The 21,930-nt window shown below is 39.5% G+C and overlaps 1 protein-coding gene across 2 annotated transcripts; it reads right to left on the reverse strand.

Moving 5' to 3' along the window:
• Window positions 1–824: 824 nt before the first annotated feature.
• On the reverse strand, window positions 825–21,390 carry slc16a5a (solute carrier family 16 member 5a). 2 transcript variants are annotated; one of them, XM_085361613.1, is made up of 5 exons: window positions 21,289–21,390; window positions 14,350–14,818; window positions 11,265–11,408; window positions 9,336–10,175; window positions 825–6,117 (listed from the first exon to the last, which is right to left on the reverse strand). In XM_085361613.1, exons 2-5 carry the CDS (start codon window positions 14,714–14,716, stop codon window positions 5,846–5,848), a joined length of 1,623 nt encoding a protein of 540 aa, XP_085217739.1. In that variant the 5' UTR covers window positions 14,717–14,818; window positions 21,289–21,390; the 3' UTR covers window positions 825–5,845. The 2 variants fall into 2 exon arrangements, with proteins under 2 accessions (XP_085217739.1, XP_085217740.1); XM_085361614.1 differs by having other exon boundaries at window positions 5,917–6,065.
• Window positions 21,391–21,930: the final 540 nt, after the last annotated feature.

Here is a 21,930-nt window from a genome sequence, read left to right on the forward strand (position 1 = left end):
CACTAGTGCAATTTTACCAGCATCAGCAGAGACCGATCAACCATTTTTGAACAATTGATCATAAAATGTTGACACCAAACTTTTTGACCATGAAAATTCTTTTTTGTGGAATTTATTAATTCTTATAAGAAAATATAAAATCAGTGTCAACCCTTTCATACTATAAGAAAAAATAAACAGTATACAGGCTTATATTTGATAATAAAGCCTTGTATTACATCCATGTTGATATTTTTTGTTATTTTTGTTCTAGTTTTTAAACAAGCACTTATGAAAACAAGTTTGAAGAGAACACATATAATATAGTTTTACTTTCTCCTCAGCATGACATTCAATGATTCTTGCACATAGAGAGAGGACCAAGTTCAGCAGGTATCATATGCTGTGGAGCCCTAAGGACTATATTAAGGGTATTATAGTGTGTAAACACACAGTGTCACTGATTGGGCCAAAGTAAAAATGTCAGCAGAGAAACAGAGTTTCTCCCAAGTGTCTCTTATCCATTTTTATAATTTTATTAGGTATAAAATCAAATGGTCTTTTTTCCTAGTAAGATCAAACTTTGACTGTTTCCACTAATTTATTGGGCACTTACCAACAACTGCTGGGCTTCAGGAGCTTAAATCCCTCTCAAACCTTTTTCAGTATACTTCAAATAAATACGCACCAATATTATGTGTACTAATAAAAAATAAGAAGAACATTAGTTCTCAGTCTGAGAGGCTGTGTTTTATTCTCCAATAATAACCGAGGCACGCAAAAATACATAAAATTAAAAAAAATCCCAAGAGACATCTCTGATATTCAAACATTTATTTTCCAGAATCATAATATATAAATAAAGAATTTATAATAAAGTTATTTGAATTAAAGCAAGACAAGCATCTAAAAATTACTAAAATCCTCTGTTGGTGCTTACATCTTTGTTTACTGCAATACAGTTTATACCTGAAAAGTGTATTCAATACTCTGTTATAATAGCTTGTACTTGTAGTGTGAGCTGTGATCAGCGCCTTTGAAATATTCCTTCGAAGAAATGTTTCAAATGTCTGACATGAAAAGCGAAACCATCTGCTTCTTTGTTTCTGAAAGCACGTGAAATTATCAGTGTGGGTAATTTTTACGAAACACGGCAGCTATGTAAAAAGGCACTGTTGCATTGAGGAATGAAAAGCAAGCACAAGAAAAGAAAAACATCATTAATTCACTGCTATTACAGTACATGTTAAATTGCTATATATGACTCTGAAGTGCAGGCAACAATTTTCTAGGTCCATGTTGAGTGAACCAAACAGCTCAGCAAGGTGGGAAGAAAATGTATGATTCTTCTTTAAAGAAGCCAAAAATAATAAAGTAATATATCGTTTACTACACCTTGTTAAAATTCCCTCTGAGGTCTAAGCACCTCTAAACACAAAGCTCCTGTTTATTCCTGAAATGCAGAATCTGGGTCATTTCTCACCATCGATGATGACTTAGACCTCACAGGGCTATCAGTCTGCTTTCCTTTTCATCTTTATCATTCCTGAAACGAACCAACCACTAACAAGAATAAAAGCAACAATAAATTCATGCTACAAGTCTGATATAGCTCCACTGTTTCACAGTTCATTCATTGCCACGAGTATGTATTCATCCGCAGCTGAAAATAGACCCAAACAAATACGGTACTTACTCCCGCTAAAAAACAAACAAACATTTCATTAAAAAGAAAAGAAAAAAAAACGACAGCAGTGATTCGGCGCTTTCTACGAACAAAACCGGACTTGTAAAGTATAGTTGTGGTTTATTTTAAAAGATATAAATTTTGAGTTTCGCTCAGACCGCTCCTGGTAATTAGCTTTTAAACAAGCTGAACATAATCGGTATGGCTGTTCTCCAGGTTGGCAATGCCGGCATGTGATGCTGCAGTAAGTAATCAGTTGTTATCAAACACGAGACTGAGTACGGGATGCATTGAACTTAAATTTAATAAGGCAGAGGCTTTAATATTGGGAACTGTGTGTTTATCAGTGTTTTTGTGCTGTACAGACATAAATCAGGTGAGCACTGACCAACAGGTGCGGCTTCTCAAGAGTTATTTTGGCGCACAGCCAACACCAACAAAGGTCTAACCTTAAAATGATTTAGATGAATGAAAGGCTGGAGTTACAGCAGGACACATGAACACCATGTCAGGCACTGCACATCATGTAAACTGAATAACTGCACATAAATTTCAAAAATTCTTAAACTTCACATGCTGTGGAAATATCCTGACTTCCTGCCTTTCCTGTGATAGTTTCCAGTGAATAAGTGAAGGAGAATAGATGGAGTTTTTCAATACAGCTGAAATATAGCTAAAGTGGCAACTGATAAAACAGTTGCGTGCGCAAACCAATAACGCATTAAACTGAGGTGTTGTTTAAATTTTCATCCATTCATTTATTTTCTTAATCACTTATCAAAGTACACCTTCTACAGGTCACCACAAACTCACATTCAGAGCTACAGCCTTTTTTTATTTAGCACCAGTCATGTTTAAAAGTATTCACACCCCTGAAATTATCTGCCTTAAACCATAAAAGTGTCACGACACTCTGCTGTGCAGCTTTCGCTTAGTTTCACTGACACGGAAGGGCATTAATGCGCTTCACGCCCCTGTTTACTCTGGATTAGGTATCAGTGATAAAAATGTGTGAGCGACAGGTCTGACTGTGCTGTTCACATTGCCATTAAAGTACACGGTGTTCAGTAATCTGTGGGTACTTTACGAAAAAACATGAAGTCCAAATGTGAAAAGCTTTTTTATGATTGTTAACATCAATGTGTATAGTGCAGTCTGCTGGCTTAATCCTCAGGCTATAACAAATTGTTGGTTTTGGTCTTTTAAGATGTCTTTATAATGTTATAAGTACAAAATAAAAACAACCCTGATCCATTAAAGGGGACCTATTCTGCTCATTTCTGGCTCCATATTTTTATTCTTTTACTCTCCCAGAGTAGCTTTGCATGATTCACAATTCAAAATAATCCTCATTTATCTTAGTGGGCTTTTCTGCTGCCCCTCAGCTCATCCTCTGTCTCAAACCAGGTGTTTTAATTCCTCTCCTGGTAAGCCAACTTTCTACTGATTGGCTGGAAACTGAAGTGGGTGGGGCTTCTATGCTCAAAACCGCAACTCAGTTCTTGAGACTACTTTCAGGCTATCCCCTCTAACATCATACTTAAAGTAGAAATGGTGTTTCCCACAGAATAAAAATCTATTCTTGGTTTTGTTGAGAAAGAGGTGAAAGGACGCCGTCCTAAACTGATAAATAAATAATATCAATCACACTTTGAGATAGAGGTGGGCGATAGAAACGATATACGATAGAAACAATATAAATTTGGCCAACGATAGATGTAGGATGCAGCTGAGTTTTGGACCCAGATTACTCCGCGAAGCTCCTCACTACGGCAGCCGTAATGCTCTGACAATCCATCAAGCAGTGCGGCTTACCAAAGTTGTACTAAAACATTTTTAACAGATTTCTGCAGCCAAAATCGGTTCGAGGTCAGTAAGCACAACCAGAATTCATACATAAGGCACACTCTCGATTTTAAGTGTGCCTTATAGTGTGGAAAATACGTTATACAGAAGAAAAGAATATATCGTGATATATATCGTTACCGCACATGCTTCAAATTATATCGCGATATGAATTTTAGGCCATATTGCCCAGCCCTACTTTGAGACATTAAATACCGAGCCATCACCTGGCTCTCAAGAAAGTTCCTCATCCCACGGAGGAATGGTCTACAAAGAGGCGCCCACACAGAAAGCAGAGACTGAGAAATTGAGTGACGTCGAGCGACTTCTTGTGAAGTTTAACTTTGCGGTCAATGATTAAAGCAACTGCTGAGACAAGAGTGAGAATGCAGAATAGACTGATACGAGAGGTGATAGACGCAGTAGGTGGACAGAAGTGCTGAGCCACCTACACATTATACCTACAGGAGCTGCTAGATGCCGTGAAGCTCCTGGTGCACAGCTGTTGTGCTGATGTTAATGCCAGGGAGGTTTGGAGCTCGCAGTATATGCCTCAGCACCCAGCAACCCCATTCTGTAACTGTACGTGGTCACATGGCTGAGCTGCTGTGGTTCCTAAAGTTTTCCACTTTGCAATTATATCACCTAAACTTGACTGTGGAATAGTTAGGAAGGAATCTTGTTACAGGACAACTCTGGAGTGCACTGAGCTCATTCTTTCACAAATGTTTGTGAAAGCAGACTGCATGACTGGGTGCTTGATTTTATGCACCTGTGGCAAAGCAGGGCCCATAAACTCTACATTAGAGAGTTACCTAGGCAAACAGAGCGAATGTCCTCTAGTGACCAACTGTCGACTAGAGCTGCCCCTCGGGGCTGTGAAAGAGCTCCAGAGCAGAACTAGTACCAACCTCCTGTCAGAATAATGCTTTGACCAGCTTGCCTGTAGAGAAAGGACTAGAGCTAGCTGTTTAACAGCGATTGAAATGTCAAAATAAGAGTGAGGGGCTTGATAGTGATGTTAGATGGCTGTAAAAATAAAAAAAATAATTGCAACATATACCTGTGTTGCACACCCAAGTGAAGTCTAGGTGTGGGAAACACTGTTCGAAAGATCTGGATGAAACTCAAATCTTTTGGTCATTGGTTTTGGCTGTATTTAACAACTATTCACCACTGTAACATGACAGGAAATAGAAAAAAACATAACATGTCCCTCTTGATAAGGCCTCACTAGGTTGCTGCACCACAATGTTTCCCACTGATATTACTGCACCGTCCCCTTCCTTTCTGTTTCAAAGCTCAAGAGTATCTACTCTCTGTGTCTCTAAGCTCATCGTACACTAACACACCATTGAAAAAAAAAAAAACTGTTCCAGCAAACAACTACTAAAGATTTGATTTCTCTAATGAGGGATTATGTACGTATTTTGGCTTATTAGAGTGATATACCTCATGTGTGATAGATTGTGTAGATAAAATCAGCAGCATTTGACAATAAACAGTACAATCACGTCGTGGTTTTTAAGTGCACATCTCTTGATGCAACCTTGGTCAAACAGTGCAAACTCTTCGTTAGGGATGGGTACCGGTAGGTTCTGACATAAACGGTAGTAACCAGACCGAAAAGCAGCGCACATTTCGGTGCTTTTTTTTCTGAGCTGTGATACACTTCTTCTCTGCGTGAGTAGCTTAACGTTGTTCGTGTGTAATTTACGTTGAGTAGGCTAACCACGTTATTACATTAATGCATGTAAGGTGAACTAGCAAACATCATCATAGCTACATGCGGCTGTCTTCTTGTTTGATGGCAGATACTCCCTTCACCCTGGCCAAAAAGGCTAAAATGACCAAAGAAAAAGTGGAAAACAGTTAAACATTTTTTTGGACAAAGTTTGTGTTTTTTTCCATTGTTTAAGCACTGCTTCCAGCCAAGAGTGATACCATATATGCCCTATAGCTGCAGAAAAGGCTAACATTGTTATCTTTTTACAAAAAAAACAGCTAAACATGAGAGGTTTTTGGACCAATTTTGTGTTCTCCATTCTTTAAGCACCGGTTTGAGCACCGTTTAAGCACCGGCACCGTTTCAAAAGTACCGGTTTGGCACCGGTATCGGATAAAACCTAAACGATACCCATCCCTACTCTTCGTACTATTTGTTCTGACTTTTATGGTGCTCCAGATGTTAGGATGTGTGGCATCTTTCAGAAAAATAAACCTCGACACATCTGACGCACCAGGCAAGCGGCCGCAAATATTAGGAATCATTTGCAGAACAGTCTGACCGAAGGTGTGACGTGTGCTAAAAGGTGACACACAGTGTAAGCAGGTTCAGACGCTGGTGATATACTCCGCCCCGTTAGCTGAGGCCTTGTCTTTATCTCCCTCTGTGGACACGCTGCTGTATTGGCAACCAGGAACGATGTCAATCGTAGGTGCCGCCGGGTCGGGAGCCGTGGGTGGCTTCACCTGATTCAGCGCCTTCCTCTCCTTTTTATCCAGCCAGCAAAACGACACCATAAGGAACACGGCGGATGAGGCAACAACGGCACTGCAGGCAAAAAAAACATGGAAATAGTGGCCCGTTCTGTCAACCAGGATTCCTGGAAATAAAGAAAACATCAACAGTGTCAGCATTTTGACTCATGATAGCTTCTCGTCAGAGACGTCCAGAAATCCTTGGCGGTTTTTCTTGGCTAAATCTGTTGTACTAATCTTGCTTCATAGTGCAGTCCTCATAAGCGCAAACCTGTGGAAAATCACTGACCCAGAGCTTAATTTGTCATCCCCAGGGCAACTGTGGCTACAACTGTAGCTTGACTCCACCAGTGTGTGAATGTGAGAGTGAATGAATAGTGGAATTGTAAAGCGCTTTGAGGGCCCCGAAAAGCGCTATATAAATGCAATCCATTATTATTATTATTATTATTATTATTATTATTATTATTATTATTAGAGGTCAGTGTGATATTTGTTCACAGGCAAGTTCTCTATTCAAATCAGCATAATATATTCTGACTCCACCAAAAAAAAAGAAAAAGAAAAAAAAGACATCTTTTCAAACTGTGTTTATCTTCCATAACCGTGACCTCGGAAAATCCTTTTCCCCGTTATAATCAGCAGCACATCAGGTCAGATGTACAAGCAACATAATCCTGCCGTGACTTGTCTCTGTGGTTATGTCACTGTTCAGCTGGAGAAGCAGCCAGATAAACAGTCTAAGCATAACTGTCATCTGAGACGAAAGCAGCCCTGAGAGGGAGAGGAAGCCTCTGCCCTTTTCTCACTCTGCTGCAGCTCGAGCTCGCTTCTCCACTGAGAAGAACAAACTGTTTTTCTCTCTGTGCTAAACGGCCTCAACACCCTGCAGTGCCGCCTCCTCCTTCATTTCAGCCGTTCACATAACACACATGTGAAAACATGTGCACTGAAGCGTATGCAATCACACATGAAGGCTTTACTTTTTTGTTTTTTTATAGGTTGAACCAGATAAAAGGAAAAGATGAGTATGGAGCAGGAATTTAGATGGAGCTGGATTAATATTGACTTGCTGGCTTTTAAACTGACTTATCTACAGCAACAAAGCTCTGCCACTGATCAATAGAGGTCAGTGCACTGTAACTTGATAAGAAACATGAGGATAGATGAAAAAAATAACCATAAAGAAACAACCTGGTGCAAAAAATGGATGAAAATTCACCAAAGACTCAAACTATCATGTTTTTGTCATATGTTTGAGTTTGCGTTCTTTTGGCCTCCACTTTTATTTTGAAAGTATTTCTGCCACGAGATTAACTAATTAGAGAGACGAGTTTTCAGTACAGTGCTCTTTTAGCCTGGCTTGATCTTAAGCTGAACTGTTAACCTGGTCTGGAGTTGTGGTTTAAAATCATCGGCAAACTACGAATCACTAATGCTTTTCCGCAGCATCACGCACCTGTGTGAGTGGAGCACCTGTGCTACCCATCATATATTTTATATTTTTTACAGATCTTCATTATCTGATCATTTCTCTGACTGAAGTAGGCGGCGCTGAATCTGTCCGTTTAGTGAAAGAAAACAGCTAAATGATGCCTGAATTACAAACTTTTATGTGAATATAGAGTGAAGCAGTCGGCATGATAATCGCTCATTCTTACGGGAGTTTTATTTTTTGTCAAATCAGCTTCTGCCAGGAAAGCCTGGCTATGTTGAATTTGCTTCACCCCTCAGATCGGGGTTTGATGATGTTTCTGTGGCGTTTCTGGTTCTTGTGTCTGGTTTCTCCACCTTTTCTAATCTGAGTGTGCTTATCTAATCTTATGTTTACCTTTGTTAGAGTTTCTCTTTATGCTTCTGCCGTTACCCAGCCTCATTGTCATTTCACATTTGGATTGTTTCCATGCCTGTATTGAGCAACACATTTACTTCATCAAACGCACCTTTTGTTGTTACACCTGCCCTGTCTGAACTATGATACTGGTTACCTGGGAATAACTGAGCCTGCTTAACCTCCTAGGACCTGGCGTCCACATATGTGGACATCACATTTTGGGTTATTTAGACCAAAATACTCTATTTTGCTGTACAAGGGCCTGATATCCACTTACGAGGACATTATACTGCTACTGTTCTATCAAAATTTTAAATTTTAGCCATATGTGGCTCTTATTTTTCATAAAAACAAAAATAAGGTTAAAAAAAAAAAAATCTGGTAATTCTTTGTTTTTACATTCATCAGACCCCAATATGCCAAAATATCAAAGAGAAATTAAAAATGCATGCCGTGGAAGAGTTCGGGTCTTAGGAGGTTAAGACCAACTGATTTTTATATCACATTTTCCAGACAGACCAGATTCAGATTTCGTCATGTGTTGCATCTAACCATAACAGTTTCATTTTTAATTTCAAAAGGAAGGTCACATTTAGGCCACTGTTGAGCGGTCCACTGTTGAGCGGCCCACTGTTGAGCGGCCCACTGTTGAGCGGCCCACTGTTGAGCGGCCCACTGTTGAGCGGCCCACTGTTGAGCGGCCCACTGTTGAGCGGCCCACTGTTGATTGGTCAGTTTTAGAAAGATATGTTTGATTTTGTAGCCTGTTGGTCTTTTTTTTTTTCTCGAAATCCATTTTAAACTAAGCAATAACTTTAAGTGACGTGAAGTCCTGAGAAAGGCCAAAGTGGGTATGAAAGGACTTTTAAGTCACTGAAGATAAACTTCTATAGAAAGTATTTTCCCCTTTTTTGGCAACTTGTAAACAGTCATGCATTTTTGGCATTGCTCCATCACTCAGACTCTTACTGGTAAAGGTCTCAAGTTGTTATGAGGCTCCAGCAGCCAAACAAAAAGGTGTCAGAGTCCTTCCTTTTGTTTGTCTGGAATATATACTACACAAAGTTCACAGTAACACAAAGAGGAAATACTTTCTGTCTACCTGAGACCATAAATTAGCTTCAGTCTGAAGGTTTAATTGTATTAACAGGGCTTTGGATTTTCTCCCCATCCCTTATACTATGGTGCTCTTAGATGGAATCTCCTTAGGGCCAGTATAAACCTGAGCAAACCTGTTCCAGAGTTCATGAGGTTGCCTTGAAGTCCCTGAAAAAATTGAAGCCAATCCTTTAAGCAGCTCTTTAGCTGTTCCCCCAGTCCCATACATCATGCAAAATCTAAGCCAGTGATGCAGAAAACATGAAGAGAGACTACAGGCAAAAATTATTTTGCATATTTATACCTCCAGGGTTTTTACTGGCTTTATGGTTATGGTTTCATGGGATAAAAAAGTGTGACCTACATTCTCTTCACATCTCTCACTCATGATAATATCTATATTTCCTTTACCTGCCAGTGGAGGCCCAATGAGCAGCGTGACACTCTCCATGACAGCAAGGAGGCCAAGGGCTGAGGGAAAGCAGCTCATCTCCACTACATCCATGAGGACAGTAAACATCAGGGAGCCCACCACGCTCATGGAAAGCCCGTAGATCACCACGTAAGCCAGCAGTACATGGAAGCTGGGCCCGATGCAGCAGATGCTGTTACTGAGCCCATTGACAAGCAAAGCTGCAGAAAACACGTAAACGTGTCGCCCTTTGAACCATGGCATGTTAAAGACGATGCCAAACGGTGGCCGCACCACGATGTTGACGATCCCCAGGATGGACAGCAGGTACGCAGCCTGACTCGGCTCCATGTCATTTGCTGTGGCGTAGGGAACCAGATACACCAGAGGTACCACAAACCCGAGCATCGTCCACGTGATGCCGATGGAGTACACGCGGTAGCGCAAGTTATTGCAGAACTGATTGAAGGCCATGTGTTTGCTCAGGAAAGCTAACATGGAGCTCCAAATCGTCCTCACCCTCCCTTTTTTCTTGCTCTCACTATTCTCATCTGGCGGAGGAGGTCCGTGGTTCATCAGCGGCTGGCCACGATGCCTTTTGGGCTGGAGGGGCCTCATCACAGCTCCACACACACAGCAGTTCAGCAGGACGGCCCCCAGAATGAGAAAACTTCCTCTCCAACCGTACTCTGTATGGAGGTAGTTTCCCAGGACAGGCAGAGCGCACAGTCCCAAGGCGGTGCCCGTGGAGGACATGGCGTTGGCAAATACACGGCGACGCACAAAGTAGTGTCCCAGGATTGTCACAGCTGGTTGGAAGCTGAAGCAGAAACCAAGACCTGAAACAATGAAAGATGAGTGACATTTTTATTATCAGCGATAGTGCTAATGGATTATAAAGTATAAATGTAGAAAAGTTCTATTATGTTTAATCTATCCTGAGTAACACTAAATGTTTTTTGCTAATGCTTTTATTTTTATTCTATTATTTTTATTATTTATTATTCTAAATTTGTCAGACCTCCCTTCAAGGTAACCTCCTTGTGCACCTCTGGACAACAGCTGGTAGAAGTCATGTACTGACCATTGTGAGACCATGTGCGGTGATTTAACTGCAAACCTCAAACTAAAACATTTAGCTTTCATTTTTAGGATTAGGGCACGTGATGAGAACTTATACTCCAGCTATGACAAAGCTTGAAGTGTAGTTCATTAGGACAGAAACATGACCAGGAAACATGGTTACATGAGCAACCTCGGTTCTATGAAACCATATTCCACTATGGAAAGCATGTTTTATCTTAGACCATTTATTTAGTTTAAGACAAATACTTTCAGAGATGGTCCACCAACCTCTTATATCATATTCTGGCCCCAGACAAGTCACTCAACATCTGTGCTACTATACAGATCTGACTTACTGCGAATTCGTCCACTCCCAGAAAATTAAATCATGATGAAAGGTTTATATTTTGAAACACTTGCAGATGCATAAGTCCAAGAGGAAAGACATGGAAGTAGTCCAGAGGTACCTTGGGTAAGGCTTCTCCTTTTATGCAGGGAGTACCAATGATAACATTTTAAAAAAATAAGATAAAGCAGTAAAATTTTTGTATCTGTATCTTTATGAGTTTACCACAAAAATGAACAGCCACAACTATGGAAATTAGACCAAGGCTGTTATGAAGTGAAATTAGAGTTTTAACTTCTTTTGAATGTCTGTATGTCAAATTTAAGTGATATAAAAGATGTAATGATGCATTTACAGTTGTCCAAAATCTGTCTGCTTTGGTCTACAACAACCAAACAAATATTCGGCACAGCTGAACTCTACCTGTGCCTGCCCTTTGATGCTCGGCAGGTAGCTGTGTGTACCCATGGCAATGAAATGTGTGCTGGGATAATAAATCTACTGAGTGCTTGCTGACCTGTAATGACCCCGGCGGTGATGTAAAGCTCAGTGATTGACTGGGTAAATGAGCTGGCAGCCATTCCAAGCCCGCTCAGGACCCCTCCCAACATGATTGTCGCTCGGCAGCCAAGTTTCTCCACCAACATGCTACAAAAGGGACCTGTGGATCAAATTTAATGCTCTTAGTTTAATACCAGAACCCGAGTGGGCAAAGGCCTTAATCCTCCAGCACATTTCACATAACTTGTAATCTGCACCGACTGGATGACCTTCAAAAGAACCGAACATATGACTGAAAATATGTCTGCTCATTCATTTACACTGTGCACAAGATGACACATCTGTTTCTTACTCACCTGCCTGCCAGTGAGATTAGATTTCATCTTACACTACCTTTTGTGTGTAGATTTCTCAATCTCTAACACATCATCCTGACTCACCTGCCTGCCATGAAAAAAATCTCACTGTGTATACTTGAAAGCTTGAGCAAATACAGCAGTGTACACTGTTTAAAGGTCACTAACAGGGGTGTCAAATTTAACACGGCCTATCTCTGTTGTTAAACAGCAGATCTGCTAGATATTAATGGGGGAAAATCACTGAACTAACATGTTTAAAACTTCAGTTTTTGCGCCATTAAAAAAAAAATTTAATCACGCTATTCTTTATCAGAATCTTTTAGACTGTGTTTATTCTAAAGTTACAGTTTTAATAACTCATGAATCACTTCTTAAGCTCACAAATCAGGCCTGGGACAAGGCTCCCTCATGCAATTTACTGGAGATAAACCTAAGCCTGTCCAATTAGCTCTGAGCCTCTAAAAAAGCTAAAAGTCTGCACAAGTCACATCTTGACTGTTTGAATAGAAATGGATGCGAAAAAACAAAACAACTATTATTGTGTACATCTTAGACCAAAACATACATTTACCTCTGGTTTGTTCAGAGCAGCATTAAAGGATGAGTCTGACATTACTGCATAACATCCTCATCGTAAACCTTAAAAAATAAACTTGAAGTGCTGCTGTGTTAAAGCTTTCCCAAGCCCATATTTTTCTGATGTGTATCAAATGGCATTTTTATGCTCTAGTTCTGCTTTTACATTTCATAAATAACATAAAAGCTAATTTCCTCTTCATCAAAAGCTCCTGTATTGTTGATCTCGTTGTTATCGGTCAATCTAATATTGCCACATACAACAATTATCACTATCTGTATGGGTTTTTTAAAGATTCATTATAAATCCCGATTATTTTGACTAGCTTATATATTATGTTCATTTTACTATCCCCCCGTGAAAGGGATGTTACGTTCTGTGTCTGCGTTTTGTTCAATGCATGTCGCCTGTTCATACTTAACAGTCATCGTGATGTAATGTTGTTCGAGTAAACAGTAAACGTGTGAGGACTTTAAATGGCCCTTATGAAGGGTTTTTGCTAATAGTGTGCTGTATTTTCAGAAAATGGAAGGAAGAAGTTTGAAGGAGAGGAACTTAAGTTGCATAGGAGTGCACTTAAACAGGCAGTTACCAGTTGTTCAGGTGTTGTAGGCCACAGGCTGCTTCTGATCAAACGCTCGCATATAATTGCATTTTATACTGAATGTGTGAACTCTTCCCTCATCTCAAATAAAAACTATGATGCTTATTACTTTTTTTTGATAAATGTTGTTGAAATTTATTTGGGAGTGAAGAAATTGTAAAGAGGAGGAACTTTATCCAACCATTGCGATAACACTGAGATAAACCATGGGCTGATTTCCACTATCTTTTTATTCTAGCATTTTAAATATTGACAGTTCAAAACTTATAAGACAGATAAGAAGTTGCACTATGTGCACCCACTCATCACATAAAACTTATTTCTAATCTTTCTAATGAAGAAAGGACTCTTGGACATAGATAAAGGACCATAATCCTTCCAACTTGTGTTTCCAGGGGTTAAATCTCCAAACTAATCTCCGTTTTTGGATGGATTTAAAAGGAAGCCAGCAGAATAAGAATAATTGTGTGACGCCTTCTTGTCATAAATCTACAATCTGCGGATATGAAAATGATGAAGATATGAAGATCAGAAATAAAAAAAGTGCTATAATTTGGTCCCTGATTTTAGTCTCTGTCTCTCAGTTTTGGCCCCTGTGGATGGATTCCTCCACCTAACAGCTGTGGGTTGATTTGCTTTATACCCGATCCATCTGTATACAGGATTAAGGATGATATATACAGACTTCTATAGTTTTATAATGTCATACTCATAGTAAATCTACTTTGGATGGATACAACATTATGGCTTATTACCAACATCCCTATGGAGAATATGGTACTAGAGGTACTAGAAAATACTTCTAGTACCTCGCTGTTGAGTTTTTGTTGGACCTCTCTGACCCGTTTGGCCTGGGGGTGCAAAAAGAGAATGTAAAATGTGGGTGATGTCACTGTGGCTATATTTATAATTTATATACAGTACATTTTATTCTTGGTAACCAGTGTCTATCATGACCCTACACAGTACAGAGAGGATCACGGTAAATAATAAGTCAACAGTAATATCTTCTGAAAGTCAGGAAACATTAGACCTTAGATAATCATGCCAGACTAAGTATGTCAGTTTAGTTTTGTTTAACTGCTATTAAAAGTGACAATTTATTGCTAAATCAGCTATTTTAAACTAATCTAATAAATCTGAAAGTTTTGATTTATGATAGGATGAGCTTCTTTTGAGTTTTACTTTTCATCAGCACAGGAATGAAGACTTCAGAAGGAAAATAGCCGCTCTAAGGTTTGCATTATTTCTTCTGTGAATGAAACAGTTAAGGCTGTGGGAAATGACAGGACTGCAGCTTCTCATGGAATAACCTTTAAATCAACATCACACAGCAAGACGGGTTAAAGCATCCTCTGTTTCTCTCTCTATCTGGTTTCATACTTTCCCTGAACAATAACAGCAACTGCAAACTAAAACTACCCTCAAGCCAGGGGGCATTAAAGGGCAACTTCAGTAGTATGGTAAATTCTAGTTATTATTCTCTTCAATTACACCAAAATGAGTAAATTAGGCTTGAAAAAACTTGGGTCTGGTTTATTTCCTGGTCTTCTAGCTTTACCTCCTGCATGAAGCGCTGACGTCATGATGGAGGGCACCCAGGAGGTTTCGCTGTTGGTTGCGTGGAACTCATTCTGCAAGTCAGTGTAGAAGATTCCCACGCAGGAGGGAAATGCCAGTGTCAAAGCCAGGACAAGTATAGTGGCAACCAGCACCATCCAGCCCCAGCCGCCATCTGGAGCTTCGACTGCTCCTGTTACAGCCACGGATACTCGGCGCCCTCCTTCCTGTCCCCTCTCCTCCAATTCACAATCATCAGCCTCCTGGATTTTCTCATGGTCCATACCATTGGCCTGCTGGAAGACCTTGGAGGCCTCCGAGTGGAGGATGCGATCACTCGTCCCGCTGATTCCATTTCTCTGAGTCATTTTCTGCTTGGCAGTTCAGGCAAGGCTCCTGTGTTAGTTCTGGAGGGTGTGTGATTGCACTTGCTGTCCATGTCACTGAAACTGCTGTAACCTTTATAGACCCTATAATCAAAAAAAGCAAACAACATGTCAGGTATAATTGTGAGTGGTTTTCATTAGAAGTAATGTTAAACTTTGGCACTAGTTGGACTATCTAAATAACCGACAGACATACTGTGCTGATCTCCATGTGATTTAAACCAGAGCCCAACTGATACATAATTTTCAATCTCGATACCTATATTTGGTGTTTTATAAATCGGATACTTGTATTTTTTTTATCTTACTAAAATAATGCGATAATGCATTTAAAAATCAATTAATTTTACAATCACAACAAGTTGTGGATTACACCTTTATGTTTAGCCTAAATTGACTCGGCTGATTTCTTAAACACCTTAACAGGGAGATGCTCATATTTCTTACTTTTAAATTTTTCATTTATCAGGCAACAAATAAAAATTATTTGCCGATACAGATTTATTGGTGTCCAAAATATCTATTAGGCTATGATTTAAATGATTTTAGCAAACAGCACCTTTTACACCTTGCTAACTAAGCTAGCTAACATTATCTGATAACTTCAGCACTCCACCCTAGAGCTCAATTTTGGTCACTTTGGTTAATAACAAAAAAAACAATAAAAATGCAGTAGTCCACACTTTATAGTGGCTCCAACCATGTTTTAAACAAAGTCTTAAGAGTTTAAAGTGAAATGACAGGAGAGATTAAGAAATATAGCATTTATGTTCACCTCAGGATAAAGTCCAAGCAATATTACTACATGTTAGCATGCTAACAAGCTAAACAAAAAAGAAAACATTCAAACATTAAACAGGTCTAATATTGAATATCATTCAGCAAAATGCTATACTGTACTATACTTAAGATATAACAAAGCTATTTAATTAAATGACAAGTCAAAACCTGAAACAGTAGTCAAAATAAATAAATGAAGGTGTCTTGTTTGTTAATAGCCTCTCAGCTAAAAAGCTAAGCATCTTTATTGAGTTTGTTCTAACAAGCTAACCCTCTTTGTTATGTTTGTATTAGCATGCTGACGAGCATCCTAGCAAGCTAAGGTGCTTCTTTCAGTTGGTGGTTTAAACATACTGAATTTAATTAATAGCCCTATTATCATGGTAACCACCATGCTAGCAAGCTAAGCAGCTTTCATTAAGATCCCTTTATAAAGTTAAACTTCATTACAGGACACATGGGCATGTTTACAAACATCAAACAAACAAATTTAGCCTTGGTAAAGTTTTAACAAAGGGTTTTGAGCTTGTTCATCGCATTTTAACTGAACACTGTTCCAGAGGTTTTAAAGTTCAGCCAAGTCATCTTTATTTCTAAAGCAGCAACACTGACCAAAGTGGGGAGCATAGAAATAAAAATACATGAGAATAAAAAAGAAAATATTAAAAACAAAATTTAAATACCAACACAAAATAAAAACAAAATGCCAATTAAATCTCATCAATATTAGTGCTTTTAAAACTTAATTGAACCCATATTTACCTCAAACCACTGTTGAAAAAGGTATGGAGCCCCGCAGGGGACATGGGAGAAAAAAAAAAATTAAGACGCAAAAGTTTTGCGAGATCTCGCAAAACAAACTCGGGATCTCGCAAAACTTTTGCAAGATTTCGCAAAAGTTTCATACATCTCCGAAAACGTCGGAGCACTTTTGCAAATATGTGATGTCTTGTAAACCGAGCAGATATCTGACGTTTACACAACTACATTCACGCCTCAAAATATCTTAAAAGTGTATTTTGTGACCCAGAAAGAGTAATATTACAACTAAGTAGCTGCCGCCATTGTTGGAATTCAAAAAGTTTTGCGAGATCTTTTGCGAGATCCCGAGTTTGTTTTGCGAGATCTCGCAAAAGTCCGTCTTAATTTTTTTTTTCTCCCATGTCCTCTGCAGGGCTCCGTAAAAAGGTAAACTGTCTGCTGTAATTTTACTCACTTTGCTCTGACCCTAAAGGACTCACAAAATGCCAGCAGAGCCAAGGTTATAAACACAAGGAAATCAGACAATGACTCTTTATTAAAACAGGTAATCAGTTACGGAAAACCAGGGGAATGTCCGAGTTATAATAACCTCACTGGCTGGAATCAAGGTTTGTACATCCTGAAATAAAGGAAATTAAACTTGGCAACGCATACCAGCCGACAGACGGGTGACTGTTGTGTTGCCACAATCATTAGGAATGATTTAGCTGCAGTCATGAATCATCCCATGATTTCTCCTGTGTGCAGAATGAAAGCCCCCACGGGACTACAGCGTCTACATTTCCAGTTAAAGGCTTTCACTTATCAGCATTTCAAAATAAGTTTAGACTGTGAGCGCACTGACAAAAGAAGGGTCAAAAAGGTTGAGGGACAAACGTGGCGTGGAAAGGGAGACTTAAGTTTACACTAACATGAACTCACGCAAACCTTTGAATGAATAGCCCTATTTTACTGTAAGTACCCTAGCAAAACATTTCCCAAAGATACAATTTCCAGCTGTGTCAACTACAAAGCAGAGAAATATCTTCACGGATTGTATTCCCAACTCACGTGGACACAATTTTGCACCTTTACAGTACTGCAACTATAACTTTAAGTTTTAAGTGGATGTTGTTACCTAAAGGCAGGGGTGTCAATCATTAACTAAAATGAGTTTGACATCCCTGCATCAACGGCATCGAAAGTCATCACCCTCTAGTTCCACTCTCTTTAATAAGCCATGATAACTAGCCTAACCACCAGTGTGCTATGCAAACAGAAATTTGCACATTACAACCACTTACCATTGAAGCTGGTAACTAGGGGTGGGTTTTGGTAATCGATTAAAATCGATTCTGGCTTGGATAACATGATATTGATTCATTAAATCCTGAATCGATTTTTTAATATAAATTTATTTTGCCCAAAATGCCAGAATCTCAGGTGAAACCTCACAAAATTTCAACAACCACCAATCAGCTAAAACAGTAAATGAGAGCAGGAACTGCACAAAGACGTAAACACAAAGCGCGGATCCGCAGATCAGAATCAGTGAGATGTCGCCTTTCTCACCCGACGGCAGGGACACGGTCAAGGCTGAAAGCCAACAGCTCGCCGATTCTGATGTTTTGGCGGCTCCGCGCTTTGTGTTTACGTCATTTTTTCGCTGATTCTAAAGCTGTTAGTTTTATCTCTCTCCAAACAATACTGACTGAACCAAATTCAAATTCAAATTTTATTTGTCACACACACACAACCATACACAGTATGACATGGGGGTGAAATGCTTGTAGCTGTACAATGCCCGACCATTAAATGACAGAAGAAAAGTTCTACAATATTTACAATTTACTACAAAAATTTACAAATTAACTTAGGAACCAGCAGCAAAAGAAGATCCAAACTACGCTTCACATAAACATCGTCATGAATTCACTCTGACTTTTGCTGTTTTGCTTCTACCACGATAAAAATCACACTTTATGCACAGCTCTCCCTCTCTCTCTCTCACACACACAGTACACTTCAAGAACAGTTTCCCGTCTAAAAATCTGTTTTCTGCATTATTTGCTTGCTTGTTACGCACAAGTCTACCGTAATTTACAGCGCTGTCGGCCGCTGTTTTTTTCCCTTTTACTTACTTCCGAAAAGAAAACCTAATTTCTGCTGTTCAATGGGCTACTGAACAAATTTAAACTTTTTAAAATTATGCAAAATGCTTAGCAGTGTCTCTGATAAAACCTCTGTAACTTCAGAGGTAATGTTCATAAGTTGATTAATGTGTTTCTTTCGTTTTTGATGTACTGCAGAATATTTTTTATAAAATCCCAGGCAAAGAAAATCACCTTCATGTTTTTCTGTGTTTTATCTTCAGCTGCTTTGACACAAAGGCATGTGCTGTGATGCTCACACCTTTGATAAAGTCTTACGAGTGTCAGCTTCCTTTTTATAGATACAAAAATATGCAAATGTACTGATCTGAATTGTAACATTTCTGACTGTCTGAGGCAAAATTTCCCAGATTTAAATCGAATCATTTGAATCGAATCGTGGATCAAATCGATTCGGGACCTTGTGAATCGGAATTGAATCGATTCTAGAAATCAGTGACGATACCGAGCCCTACTGGTAACCCTGATCAGCTTGTTATAATGCCCAGACCACCCACCTAAGCATTATTCCAGACCTTGCACCTGTTAAGAATAACATTAAATGTTGCTTAGCCACCTTCTGTGAAGGTAAAGACTAAAGGGTTTGTTGAGACCCTTCTAACCCCTTCACATAACTGTAAAACAACAGGACATTATACACTCATACAGCAACTCAATCACAAGCCAGTAAAAGGTTTATTCTCCTTTGTCACTCTAATGTGGACAATGTTTTAAAAAGTGAACATTTTGTTTTATTCGGTGACACCTGAAATGTTTTTTCCATTGGGTAAATGATCACTTTGAAAGAAAGAATTGTAGCAAAATAGCTAAACTTAGCTGTATTCACATTACAGCTAAGTTACAATGTTCAATTAATGTTACAATGGTCCATTAATGTAGATATCTAATCTGCCAATCAGTTGACAGATATGCAATGCATTAACAGTGTGTTTCTGGATAAGTCAGAAAATTTTAGTGGAGCATGCCCTTCACTCGAATTTTCCACTAGTAAAGAGACCAGCAGACCAACATATAGTTAGCACACATAGTTAGCATTCCAAGATGGCGGCACTGAACGTAAACAGTGTAAACCGTGCCAAAACTGTTAACTCTGAATCTGTACAGCCATTGTTGTGTATTTTTGACTTACTAAGCCATATGCAGAGCACTGACCAGGCTCTATCTGTGAATTTGATTTTTACGTGCAAAAAAATAAGTATTATGCTATAAGTTTCCTGAACCTTGGGAGTGGCGTCACTCCCAAGTTCCAATATCCAAGTTCCGAGGTATCTGGAATGTGGCAATAGGCATGTAGATAAGGTCAAGACAAACCACTGAAGTTCAAACTGGGCATCAGAATGGCGAAGAAAGGTGATTTATGTGCTGGGATTTTCAAGAGGACCATCTGCAGGTTTACAGATAATTATCCCAAAAAGAGAAAATAGCCAGTGAGTGGTACTTCTCTGGGAGAATTTGCCCTGTTGTCACGCTTGCTAGGGAAGAAAGTGAGGCTCAGTTTGAGATCTCAAACTGGTTTCTTGAACATTACAAGGACTTTACTGTACCATGACGTCCCCATTGTCCCCAGATCTCAATTGGAAAACGCACCTTGGGATGTGGTGAAACAGGAAAGTTGCATCACAGAGCCGACAAATCTGCAGCGACGGTGTGATGCTATCGAGTCAACATGAACTAACATCTCTGAGGAATGTTTGCAGCACCTTGTCAAATCTCGTGTCTGAGGATAAAACGGGTTTAATAACAACTATTACTGATAAAGTTGCCACTGATTTACCTTAGTCAAAAATAACTTTGGTGGTAGCTTTCTGACTTCTCGACTATAACAAAACCTTAAACTAAATAACTGACTCTGACAGTTAGACATTTGATTTATTGTTAATATCACTTTCAGGGTTAGCACACAGCGGTTCCTTTTTTTTAACCCAGGAAGCTACATCGCTCTTTTAGAGTTCAGTACTATTGTACTTTGGTTTTAGCTCTGTGACGCGGAGCTTAAAGTTAGGCATGCTTTGAACAACTATGCAAAACCGGCGTCTATGCAGCTTTTGTTTGAGTAGTGAAGTCACCCACAGGGAAATTCAGAGCTTCTGTCACTTAATTTATGATGAAAATGTATGTCAAGAAAAACAAAAATCAGACCCCAGGGAACAATTTAACACACATATGTTGTTGTTTGTTTTTATTATGAGGGAGACATGCTTCAGCTCCTTACATCTCCTCCTGTGTTTTCCCCTATAAAGTGTACATGTCTCTTTCTGAGTGGGTGAAAATGAAAGGTCTGACATCCTGTTTCCCCATTTTCATTCTTTGCACACTGCACAGCTGCCTGCAGATACTCTACACATCTCATGACTGTAGCTGGAGGTGTCTGAAAGGAGGGGAAGCAAATATTAGGAGAATAATCTGGAGTTTTTTCCCTTTTTTTGAGCAGCTGATTAGAGATGCTGAGCAGCTGATCTTTCATGTGGGACAGCCCACGGAGAGGATGGCAGCGCTTCCTAACTGTCACTCAGTGCATTTAATATTAACGTATCTCTGTATATATACTCATCAGACTCAAATTGAATTTCCCCTTGCTCCACATTTCATCTGCATTAAAATGCGTTCTTCCCCCCGACACACACACACATTCACCCACGTGGCAGCTCGTCATTTTTCATGGCAGGAAAGCATTTCTAAAGCATATCTAGAGCTCAGACCCCATCGAAATGGCTCAAATGTTCCTTTAATATGCTTTGTTCCCTTCTGTGTAACAGACAGGCGAATATTCCTAACATCCAGCACTTTCGCAGCAAGGAGGAAGCGATTTAAACATCAGCCTCTCCCGTGAATTTCTACACAAACATAAAAGCCGTTACTCGCCTTGTTTTTGAGCCGATTCTGGTCGTCCGTGTCCGGGTTTTTACGGCAGCTCCACGGGCGCCGTCTCTCCACGGTGACTGTCGGAGGAGCAGCAGCAGTCCGCGGGTGTGCTCGTCACGGAGATCCTCAGTCCGTGGGCGGAGACAGCAGCAGGGTGGGATGCGAGCTGCGCAGGCCCCAGCTGCTACACCGATGTTTCTGTGTTTGTGCCAAAGTGATATCTGGTGTTTCTATGTGTAATGTGTGTCTTTATTTATATTGTTAATAGACTTTAGTGAACAGGGTTTACAAAGGGGCTATATCTACAATAAAGAAGTTACCTGTTTTGGAATTATCTACATGACCGCGTTATTGTACCCAAATTATAATCAATTTAGTCCATGTTTGGACACTTAAAATATCTTCATAGAACGATTGTTATATTTGTTATATTTCTGCTACCCTCGTGGCCTCACACTTAAAGGGGGGGGTTAATGTCAGTGAGATTTTTAAAATGGATAAATAAAGAAGTCAGTTTGCCAAAAACGGTGTGGCTTCTACCTGTCTCAGGGGATTTGCTGATTTCACGTATGAGGGCTATATTAGACATATATTTCACATATTACAGGCCAAAGGGTGATTTATAGCAGTTTAAAAACCAGA

The sequence above is a fragment of the Diplotaxodon limnothrissa genome, linkage group LG8, assembly GCF_057381915.1.
Source record: "Diplotaxodon limnothrissa isolate DT_005_m linkage group LG8, D_limnothrissa_male_GT1.1, whole genome shotgun sequence".
NCBI classification, from domain to species: domain Eukaryota; kingdom Metazoa; phylum Chordata; class Actinopteri; order Cichliformes; family Cichlidae; genus Diplotaxodon; species Diplotaxodon limnothrissa.

Bases quoted from the DNA above. Each gene is read 5' to 3' on its own strand.
- slc16a5a (XM_085361613.1), bottom strand. From the start codon at position 14,716: ATGACTCAGAGAAATGGAATCAGCGGGACGAGTGATCGCATCCTCCAC. The intron at 11,409-14,349 runs GTAAAGCTAGAA...TTTGATCCACAG, and splicing joins GTCAGCGCTTCATGCAGGAG to GTCCCTTTTGTAGCATGTTG. The intron at 6,118-9,335 runs GTAAAGGAAATA...CTTTATTTCCAG, and splicing joins CATTGGGCCTCCACTGGCAG to GAATCCTGGTTGACAGAACG.